General features: G+C 31.8%; 2 protein-coding genes across 2 annotated transcripts; both read left to right on the top strand.

Moving 5' to 3' along the window:
* LOC104744763 (protein FANTASTIC FOUR 4-like) lies at positions 5,646–6,711 on the top strand. The gene has a single exon (XM_019237195.1). The coding sequence runs from the start codon at positions 5,747–5,749 to the stop codon at positions 6,668–6,670; it is 924 nt and encodes a 307-aa protein (XP_019092740.1). The 5' UTR covers positions 5,646–5,746; the 3' UTR covers positions 6,671–6,711.
* Positions 6,730–7,764, top strand: LOC104748045 (protein FANTASTIC FOUR 4-like; the record flags this gene model as incomplete). The annotated part of the gene is made up of 1 exon (XM_010469739.2): positions 6,730–7,764. A coding segment is annotated over one exon (897 nt), but the record flags the coding sequence as incomplete, so codon positions are not given.

Below are 12,411 nucleotides of genomic sequence, written 5' to 3' on the forward strand. Positions count from 1 at the left end.
TAGTTATGGATGAGAATGATATTTTCATGTGGATGTCATGCGTCAAACAAAAGCAAAGGAGACAAACAATAACTCTATGTGGCCAATACATAAAATTCTTTCTTTTTTTTATTCTTTGTCTAGTAATTTTGTGACCTATGGTTCCTTAACATGTGTGTAAGCATTGCTTATTATGTTTTATAAGCTCGATTTTTTAAATTTAATTCATGCATGGTCAGAATTTAAAAGTTTAAGGAGTGGCTCATAAAGACTCCACTAACGTACATAGTCAAAAGATAGTTTTTGCTTATGCAAACCATTTTGAGCCATGAGATGTACACTTTGGTTTAGAATCATGTGTTTCAGATTCGTTATAAAGCATTTAGTTAATATTTCGGATGATTAAATGTTTCCATTACATTTTTTCTTTTTGGAAAAATTCTTTTCGAATATAACTAAACAAGAAATTGGACGAAATCCCGAATCGCAGAATCCGAATGAAATTGGATCTTTGGAAAGCTCTGTAAGAAAGGCTTTCAAATATGCCAACACATCTAGATTAAAGATGCACACTCTCGTTTTCCATTATAAATTTATAACCACACTATATATATTGGTAGTTTGGTATATTGCATCAAAAACGTAATGCTTAAGTTTCTGTCTCCACTAAATTTTCAAGTGGTATGACGTATTCTGTGCCTTTAGATCCTCCATTAGTTGAAACAAATAACTAATATTGATGGATAACGATTCGAGTTTCACTCTGTTTTTTTTTTTCTTTTTTTCTTTTTTTCTTTTGTGTGTGTGTGCATCATGGGCTCGAGTGACACAACAAAGTCAAATTATTTTCGTATATAAAATTATCATACTTTTAATTTGCTTGTGTCGCCTGTCGGTATTCGCTTAATAATTGTATAACTTAATATAATAATAAAAGCATCTTTTAGTAATAGGACACAATATCAAAAGGCAAAGCACGATCGTTTGGAGCGGCCAAAGGTTGCTATGCTACTTTCTAATTCATCTCTCTCTCTCTCTATGCGTTGGTTCGAAATTTAGGACCACATGTGGTGATCAAAGACTCGGTATGTATAGATTGATATTTGTCGACAGATTACGTCTGCAGGTCAGCTCCTTTTTCGACCTTTTTCTTGATTAAATTATGTCATAACTTTCTACTTTCTCATGCTTACGTTATAGGATCCTCTATTTTTATTTCATTTTTATATAATCGTTCCAATAGTGTGTGTCAACTATATATGATAAATCATCTCCTTCTTGATTCCTTCATGGCAAAGGAGAGATTGGAAAAACAAAATGTGGAATTCTCTACATTGTTGTAGGGTGATAATATAATGTGGAATTTTAACCCAAAAATAAAATAAATAATGATAGTGCAAATTCTATTTTCGACTTTTCTAAAAAAAAAAAAAAAAAATACAAACTAATTATCTCATCCATAAACTGTAAATAACCAACAACCACTGTCATGTTTCCATATTTGAATGCGAAATTGATTATGTCACATTGCGAAAAATCTTATGTAGATATGTAACTTGTGTTGCCAACACAATTATGATTTTCTTCTCTCCATTATACCCATTTTATATGATGAATCTTTAAGCTCATGATTTTAGTGGACTTTGATACTAGACGAACGTCAAAGTCGATCAATAATGAATATATGTAATTACATCAAAATTAACTAATAAGAAATTAAGTTCACTGTATATTAGTTAGGTATCATATTTTTAAATTTGGGATTTATAATATTTCTATCACAAAAAAAGTTTGATAAGAATGAAAGTTTACTAGTTTAGTTAATTATGTGATTAAAGTTTTGCCAAAAAAAAAAAAGTTATGTGATTAAAGATGCTTGGATGGAAGATTTGGAGTGAGATCAACAAGAAGAAGTTAATGTGTATTAACATTGACGTTGTTTCAAATCATCTTCGCATCTGCTTGGTAATGCGTATACCCAAATTCTGATTCACATATGTTAGTGCACTGAGTATTTGCTTGGTCGTCATTATATTCATCCACTAGGAACATAATGTAAATATGGCTAGCTAGTACTAGATGCTGCGTACTAATTTTGGAAAAGAACTTAATAGGAAAAGGAAAAAACTGAGATCTACTTGTCATATATAATACACATCAAAGGTATTCTTCGTACCAAACCCCCTATGCATGGTCTCATCAAATTTTGTGAGAAACTATAATTTATAGGTCTACTTGTGAATTCATGTCTGCTATACAACTCAGGAAAGTTTTGGTCTGCTAGTTTAAAGTGATCATTATACAACACACAACTAGCATAACATATATATTATTTATGCTCACAGTTCATCGATGGTGTATAGCCTCTTATTGTATACACATTTCTTTATTCACACACAGTACACAAACTGGGAAAGCTTTTCCATTACAGGAAACCCAGAATCTCAAAATCTCTCCCACTCACTTACAAAATTAGGAACGGCTTACACTTTCTAGCTAAGCCTTTCTTTCTTGCAAGTTATACGGTAAAAGAAAAGGCTATGGTCCAATGTAATTGTGCTTTTACATGTTTAATTTGCTGTGTTTACAAACATATTTGACAACATTTTACTAGTGTTTTCATCAAGTATTATTCAAAGCTTTGAAGAGCATATATATGGAAAAATAAAAAATCGGTTTGCCAGTTTTCCTCAAATAATTATTTAATTAGTAGTTTTCCTATTTATTTATATTATTTTTTTACAGCCGTTTTCCTATTTTAATTAGGTTTGTGATTTAGAGTGTTTTATAGATTAGCGAGTTTTTTTGGTTCAATATTTGAACTTAGGGTTTTCTGTATATAATTTCGAGTCTTGATTGATTTAACAAAAGAACGTTTGAATTTATTTTCTGAGAATAGTATTCTCCATTTTTCTTGTTTCTATAGATTTGAACAACTTGAAGAGAACCTGGCGACTTGAACATTCTTATTCTAAAATCTATACGATTTTTTGCATTATCGTTGCTTTTGTTGCGTAATAAAATTAAAAAGTTTCGTGTTTGCATATATAAACAAAAGGTTTTAACTATCAAATGCGAACACAGTTGCTATAGAACATATATATTACTTTATATCATCATTCACATGGCTTAGGGACTTAGAGTTAAGGAAAAGATAGCTATAGTTAGTAGTGAGTGACCTTAGGGCATTTATTTACTTGTAAAGGTTGAATGCAAGTGTTGTTTTGTCCCTTTCTTTTTCAGAAAGAAAAGGGTTTAAATTAGGGTTTTTCGTACATTATATAATAGCGTAAGCATCTGAAAAAACAGTGAAGACAGAGGAGGGAAAGTGATAGTGGGGAATCAATTGCTGATTCACGAGTCTAATATTATGTGTCTTCCTAAGCTAGTCCGTACGATTTTATAGGGGTAACATGGGTTGGACTTGGAGAGTGAAAAAGGCAACTTAGTGTTGGCTAGCCAAAGAGAAAAATGACAAATTTGATGTTAACTTAATACAACCAAACCCAACCTGGATTACTATTTATAACCACAATGTCCTGAATTTTAGAGAGAATATTCCAAAGTAGAAACCTATGTGGCTTTAAACTACTGGTCTTCTTTCTTAAGCGGAAAGTTTTTGAGTTTAATTAAATTTTGGACCTATATAATATACATATCTGTAGTTTTTTGGAGATTTATATGTATCTGTATAAAAACCGATCTTAGGAAAGAATAAATAAGAAAATTTAAAAAAAAAAACATTCACAATTTATATTTTTTGATATTCTATGTAAGTGTTTCGTTTACTACCAATTTATACAATTTTTTTACTATACATGCATGTTCACCGTTTGAAAGTTTCTAGAATATATCTCTCTTTTTATCCTTTACAAATAAATCCCACGGTAACTAATAAATAAAGATAATTCCTATTAATTACAAACGAATTGATGGGTGAAATACTCAAAATATTATGGTTAAAAACTTCTAATTATAATTTTTTTAACTTCGAAATTCCGCTCTATAAAAACTTCAACCTGACACATATGGACCGGCGATATTTGAGACTTCACATCGTTAAGAAAATCACACTCCAATACTCAACAATATAAGCTACTACCAGTTACTGTGACATGTCCCAGAGAACATGAATTTAGCTTTGTAGTACAAAAATATAGATCTGGTGAAGCTGAAACAATCTTCCTCTTAACCCGTTAAGTAATCCACTTATGTTTTTGATTCCTTTATTTCTTTCTAATATAGTAATGTAATTTTTAGGAGCATTTTATATCATTTTAGGTCATAACAAGTGGGCGGAAAATGGGGTTTGTTCTTTGCATTCAAATACAGTGTTGTTGGGTAAGCGTGTTTTTGACACACTTTGTTTTTTTTTTAATAGTACTTTTATTTCCGTGGATGATGCATGCATATTTTCAGTTCACGAAACATTCCTATCTAGATGTTAACGCCTAGATTGATGCCCATAATCTTATGCTTTTGGGGTTAATGGAAGAGATTTCAAAATTGTTGGGCTGTTGTTATCATGTTGGTAAATTGGGTTTAAGAATCAGCCGGCACACGAATCTTTTTGTTTAATAAAGAGTCATTCTCGTTATCAATCATGGGGAAACGAGATGTGTTGTTCATCAGTTCATTGTCGGGTTCTTTTAAATTTTGGTGAAAATAGACAAAAAGGAATATAACAAGCTTATAATTACTCATATACTAGCTATATAACAAGGATCAAAAACACCCTACTCCACTCAACATTTTGTTTTTAACATACCTCCGACGTATCTTTAACCTAGGTTTCATTCGGTTATAGTTTATGACATAAAGCAACGTAAATGAAACAAAATTTAGACTAGTTCGATTAAATAAGGTTTTAGCTTTAGTTTATCAATTGTTTTTTATTAACATTGATATTATATATATATATATATATATATATATATATAATTTAAGAATTTAATATGACTTACATTATAAATAAAATAGTTCCATTTTATGTCTTTGTATATAATAACATATATATTCTGAACAATAGAAATTTTATTTAGTTTTTGGTTAATTTTTATTCGGATTTTCAATTTGACATGACTAGGATTTAATATTGTTTATTTGGGTACAAAAACACATGTGCTCTCAATTTGATTGTACTACATTCATAGGACTTTCCCTTCCTTCTTTTTGTGGGTTCTTTCTGGCCACATCACACGCACGAGGCTCGACCTTTCCTCGACTCTGACTCGATCACATCTTCTTTTTTTTTTTTTTTGCTATTTAAGTGCAAAACTATGATTGCCCAAGCTCTCTTTCATTACTACATTAGTTGCTTACCTCTTTTTACAACAAAGAAAGAAGAAACGATAATACGATCTTTGTAAATGCATATTTACACTTATGGAACTGTACAGTGACCCTATTCGATTCCTTCACCTTTTGATATATATATTTATTCCCATATACATTATGTGGCATACATAAATAATTTTCATTTTATTCAAGTTGTAGTGTGGAAAAAAGCTCTTTACCCACCATCTCTCTCTCTCTCTCTCTCTATACACTATACTAAACAATTCTTTCACATTTTTTCTCTTTAATTATTTTTGTAAAAAAAGGTAACTTTTTGGCACTACAAATTGACACCCTCTCCCTCTCCTTATCCCTCAAATTCACTTCCAAAGCCTCTCTCATCTTCTCTCCTAATTGTCTCTCTCTGCTTCCTTGTTTCCACACAACAACAAAATCTCTTACAAGAAATTTTCATCTTAATTTAAACCACATGGCAACTGTTGTATATCAATCATACTTTGAGTCTCATCAGCACTTTGAGCCGAGGTCTCTAAGACTCAGACTCTCTTCTCCTAATAATCTTCACTTATCCACACCTCTCAAATCCCATTTTCAAGATTCTTCCGTTACTCCACAAGAAAACACTGCTACCACTAATGCAGCCTCCTTGTCCTCATCAAGTCCCAAACCGGACTCTAACTCGGCAAGTTGGAGCTTCCTCGAGTCCCTTTCAAACTCGAGCTCTGATGATGAAGAGAAGAAGACATTATCAGTATTTCAATCTCCATCTTCGCGTAGAACTCTCAGCGATGAGAGCTTAGCGTTGTGCACCGAGAGCCTAGGGAGCGAGACGGGCTCCGATATCATTCATGAGGACGAATTTTTGTTCTCGGTTTCATCCGAATTACAAACAATGGAAACTAAAACTACTTCGGCGACATCAAGATCATCACAACAAGATAAGAAGAGAAGTATGATGGCTTCACTTCCACCTCCTTTGACAAGTATGAGCGGTTTTGATTGCATTGAAGTCAAGTCCCACCGTGAAAATGGAAGATTGGTAATGACGGCCGCGAAACCTCTTCCGCGTAATAGGTGCATTCAGGACCGAAGCAATGGCTGTGTAAGACTTGCAATATTGATTGATTCTGATGACCAAATAGAGACAGAGACCAGAGAAGAAGAAGAAGAAGAAGAAGAAGAAGAAGAAGAAACAACCGAGACCATGAGGGATAATGAAGAAGAGATTCCAGAATACGTTGAAGAAGAAGAAGAAGACGAAGTTGAAGAAGAAGAAGAGGAAATTGAAGTAAAGTGTGTTGAGAAAGTTCAAAGATCAAGAAGATGTATTGAAGGAGATCGAGAAAACAGAGGATTTCTAAATTGGGAATCTTTCTGTGTTGCCACTTCCTAAAAAAAGAATCTTTCCTTTTTTTTTTTTCTGGTTTCTTCTGGTTTCTCCCGCATTNATACTTTGAGTCTCATCAGCACTTTGAGCCGAGGTCTCTAAGACTCAGACTCTCTTCTCCTAATAATCTTCACTTATCCACACCTCTCAAATCCCATTTTCAAGATTCTTCCGTTACTCCACAAGAAAACACTGCTACCACTAATGCAGCCTCCTTGTCCTCATCAAGTCCCAAACCGGACTCTAACTCGGCAAGTTGGAGCTTCCTCGAGTCCCTTTCAAACTCGAGCTCTGATGATGAAGAGAAGAAGACATTATCAGTATTTCAATCTCCATCTTCGCGTAGAACTCTCAGCGATGAGAGCTTAGCGTTGTGCACCGAGAGCCTAGGGAGCGAGACGGGCTCCGATATCATTCATGAGGACGAATTTTTGTTCTCGGTTTCATCCGAATTACAAACAATGGAAACTAAAACTACTTCGGCGACATCAAGATCATCACAACAAGATAAGAAGAGAAGTATGATGGCTTCACTTCCACCTCCTTTGACAAGTATGAGCGGTTTTGATTGCATTGAAGTCAAGTCCCACCGTGAAAATGGAAGATTGGTAATGACGGCCGCGAAACCTCTTCCGCGTAATAGGTGCATTCAGGACCGAAGCAATGGCTGTGTAAGACTTGCAATATTGATTGATTCTGATGACCAAATAGAGACAGAGACCAGAGAAGAAGAAGAAGAAGAAGAAGAAGAAGAAGAAGAAACAACCGAGACCATGAGGGATAATGAAGAAGAGATTCCAGAATACGTTGAAGAAGAAGAAGAAGACGAAGTTGAAGAAGAAGAAGAGGAAATTGAAGTAAAGTGTGTTGAGAAAGTTCAAAGATCAAGAAGATGTATTGAAGGAGATCGAGAAAACAGAGGATTTCTAAATTGGGAATCTTTCTGTGTTGCCACTTCCTAAAAAAAGAATCTTTCCTTTTTTTTTCTTCTGGTTTCTTCTGGTTTCTCCCGCATTTTGTTTCATTTTGTATAAATAACAATGGTTTTTTTAAAAAATTATTCACTCGCTATGTTAATTTGCTACGTACATATAATTGAGTTTGCGTTTACCAGTTAAAAATTCTGATGCTATAGTATTCAAATTAGTCGTTATCTAAATATGACGTAATCTAATTAAATTATATTGTAAAATTAAACTGAATTTAGGTAATGTAAAATTAGAGAAGAATTAAACAGTTAGATAAATATGGTTAGGTGAGAGATTGGAGGACATGTCCGAATGAAGTGGCAGACTGAGATTTGGGTAAGGGACGATTGTACCACGAAGAAGATGCCTTCATCATGGGAACACACATCACTTCCCTCTGTCTTTTTTTTTGTTATTTGTTTCCACGTTTTTTTCTTTTCAAATTTAATTATGAAACATATATATCTCTAAGACTTAGAATTGTATCTAATTGGACGTTAGAAAAGATACTTTCATTAATATGTTTTTTTTTGTTTTAATTTTCTAATTCTTACCAATTTTTTCTAAAATCTGAAGCCTTCATTTTCATCAAGGTTTGTCATCATATATCTAAAGAGATTGTGAAAGTTTGGCGTTCTTAGATAATAAAAAAAAAGGAGAGAAGTGACTAAATTGCGTCCGTACAATGACGACGTCATATATATGCTAAAAAGCTCTCCGAGTCTCCGCCTCTGACCTCTCTCTTTCTCTTAGCCCCACAAGAACAAAAAAAAAAAAAAAAAAAAAGCTTTTGGTTTTTCGAACTCGTTAATTTGTAAAAACTATCTTCGTTAATTTTTCCAAAATTTTAGTTATTAATTTGTACCTCATACGTAATGTAAAAATATGTAGAACCACATCTTTTCATAAAGATTAATTATTGCTTCTTTAAAAAAAAAACAAATTTCCACGACCACTTTTTTCCCACTTTATTTAGGAAAGAATAATGTTAGACCCGGTCTAAAAAAATATATATACTATGCTTTCTTATTCATCTTTTATTAGATTAGCACATCCAGCAGGTAATGAAAAGATCAACTTGATTTACTATCTAAGTATGTACTACTTGTAAATGCCAAATTGCATGGTTTTACTTACCATAAAAAACCTGCATCGTTTTTTTGTACATTTTAAATTTGTGTAATTTAATTTATAGGCTTTATTTAACCCGGCAGAAACCAATATCATTAGTTTTTAATTTAATTTGAGTGGGGTTTGAAATTTGATGTATACGTGCGATCCTTTTCACGTTTCTTTTTCTGCAAAGTAGTTTGCATGGGATCTGCGTCTATCCCTTTGCGTTCTTTTTTTAATTATGTTTAGACTTGCATACAAGAAAAAGATTTATCTATTATAAGCCGTCGATTTTTCACAAAAAATAATTTACTAATTGTTTAATAATGCTGTATATATATATATACTGGAATTAAAACCAAACAAAACCGGCCGTGTTCACTTTATTTTGAAAGTTAGCTACACATATTGTCTCTCATATATATAAGCTACTCCAAATTTTACATCCACGTTAGGATATATAAACAGAAACGCCATAAATAAAGCTTCATGCCATGTCCAGTTCCCACCCTTTTAAAACGATCTAATCCATTTGCCCTAATCAACTTGGCCTTATATGATTCATGACGCAATCCTTTATTTGGTACGTTTCAGAAATTAGGTTAGACCTTAATATATATTAAAAAATACATATAAAGCGAGATGATGCAATGCAACAATATGTAAATTTAGAGGAGAAATTAAACGAATTAATCACGAAAAGTAGAAGTGGTTGTTTTCTTGGTGGCTAAGAAGTGCAAAAGGATTGGTGTGTAACCCATATGCCCTTCTAATATTGTTTCCTTTCAGATAAAACAACGAAATAAATATGTAATTTTAATGGAGTCTTCTTTAAGCAATGGTGGGATGTCTTTTGATTCTTTAAGTTGTCGCTCTCTTTGACCGGTAAATAAAACTATTATACAAATTAATTAGTTCATGGCTTTAATAAGGGAAACATAATGGAATTTATAATTTTCAGAAAGTAGTAACAACTAAACAACCAATATTGTTTTATTTATTTATTTTTATTTTGGACAAACTAAACAACCAATATGTATTCATTCATATTCTAATCGTTTAGAGGTTCGGAGGACTAGTTAGTCCGGACAAAATTAAGATCTGCACATTTCTGAAGCCAAGACTATATATATATATATATATATATATATATATATATATATATATATATATATATATATATATATATATNTCAAACCATGACTTATATTAGTTCAAAATATGACTTATCTGTCTTTTGTAAATCCACTAAAATATTATTGTAATCGCAAAAACCTGGACGTAAGATCTGCATTTATTTTTCGATTATGATTGCAAAGTGGTCAAAATACTACTACTCATTTGATTGCATAAGCAGAATATGGCAATCTCTTCTTCACTGTCATAAACACTCCAACACAAATCCGATAATGGATTTTGTAATATCTCTAATCCAATTTGGATTATATTCATACAATTTTTATATTCGTAGCTCGGAGAAATGAAAGTTTGGTGTCCAAGAAAATTAAAATGAACTAGAATTAGCTCATATATCACTTTTTTATATTATTTTTTTATCAACAGCTCATATCATCACGTTTTCAAAAATTATTTTAGATTGAAAGCTTCTCATCACGTCATATTTGAAGATATTTTCATCACTTCATTTGTATATGTATATTTTTTTTTTTTTCGGTTGGTCCCGGGCCCGCGTCGTAGTGCAACATGGCGACACAACCAAATCGTAGCAACTCTTGTCCTAACTTAATTGTTTGGTATATAAATTAGAAACGTGTGCATGGTTTAATGACGTTCATCTTCATTTAATACAGTACTATATACATATATAGTTATAATGATTAGGAGGAAACATAAAATTTAAACGAAAGAGGTCCCTCCCACAAGAAGTTAGGAGATTATAATTCTTTGACACGAATATCAAAAGTGTTTTTTTTTTTTTTTTTTTAAAGGGAACAAAAAACAAACAAAAAAAAGCATCCATCACAATTCACAACGCATACACTTCACACTAGTGCCTTTTTTTGTTTTTGCTTTTTTTTTTATAGGGAATTTAGTGAAATGATTTTGGATAATGCATTGCAAAATCCGTAGGACCCAATCAGATTTCAAAGTTTTGAGTTATGTGAGACTATGTCCACGTGAACTAATAGCATTTGGTAGCTTCTATGAATACTTCATACTATATATTTGCATTAATTTTTACTTATTTTCTAATATAATATATGCATAAATTGATATGTTTATCCTAGTGTATGAAATCTAGCTTAAACATTTCTCTCTTTATAAATAGATGTACATTGTAACTTTATTTTATGAGAAACTAATACAGTTTTTATATAACATTTCCCTCATGAAATTTATCAGAACTAATAGCACTGTTATCTTCTAAGAATCATATTATTCTCATAAATAGGAAACTAGTTTCAGCCTCTCTCTTCTTTTAACCTTTCATTTTTAAAATTTTCAAAAAATTTTTGTCGTAATATGAACCTTAATTATGTCCTACTTATATTTGGATTTGTTCACTTGATAGGAAAAACAATTTGAACTTTGGTGTCCTACTTACAGAGAAATTGTGTAATATAAATCAATACAGAAAAGATAATAATATAATCAAAAAAAAAAAGTGGAGGAAAAAGGATTCTTTCGCTCTCTATATCTCTCGTATCATTAGATATGGACTTGTCGAGAACGTACACAAAACCGAAAAATTCACATGTCCTTCTCGTTTCTTTTTATTTTGGGTATTTGTAAGTGTATCTACTACACATATATATGGTCAAGACTTCAATCAAAAACGGTCCATACACTGAAAAAAGCGGAAAGCACAAAATCTTAATTTTGATTATTAATAGATATGAAAGAGCAAATCAAGAAATTTTAAAGCAAGAAGATCTTCATGTTTTGCTCAGCTTTTTTTTTCGACAGCCCATCCTCCAACGGTCCAACCAAACACTATAAAATCATTCAACCAAAATTTTGAATCAAACAAACAATTTGGTTTATTTTCTTCTTTTATCTTTTTGGTGAGTAATTTGACTGATTGATGATCATGTAAAGGAGAGAGGCAAACAACGGGCACGTTACGTCGGAGGAGAGACGATTATAATTTGTTTGTGTGATCCTTACATTTTTAGTAATTATGACATTTGTAGACCTTTAAAATACAATTAATGTTATATATTGATAATCCATGTCTCTGTACACGGCTCCCATATCCTTGAGCATTGCACACAAAAGAATAAAGAAAATAAAAAGCAAATCCAACAACTTTCGAAGATGCTTGATAAATAATAAGTTGTATTCTTTATCTTATTGATTTCAAAATCTCAATTTCAGCATATTAAGTTGTGAATGTTCCTACCCGCATTAAAAAAAATAAGAAGAAAAATCCATGATGATGTTTGACATATTTGAAATACAAACCATTTTTTTTTTAATCTATAACAATGAAACTTAGAAAATTATTTTTCTCTCAAAAGTGAGTTTTTCACGTAAATTGAATATACTTTTACGTCTGTATATAGTCTCCCGACACATTTCCTCCTATTCCTGGGTCCAAAGTTTCATGCTACATTCTTGGACATTGCTTGTTCAAATTTTCAACACAACTTTTTAAAAAACTGATTTGTTTTCAAAATTTGATCATGACTAAAAATATCTATT

This window comes from Camelina sativa, chromosome 15 (genome assembly GCF_000633955.1).
Source record: "Camelina sativa cultivar DH55 chromosome 15, Cs, whole genome shotgun sequence".
In the NCBI taxonomy this organism is placed as follows: domain Eukaryota; kingdom Viridiplantae; phylum Streptophyta; class Magnoliopsida; order Brassicales; family Brassicaceae; genus Camelina; species Camelina sativa.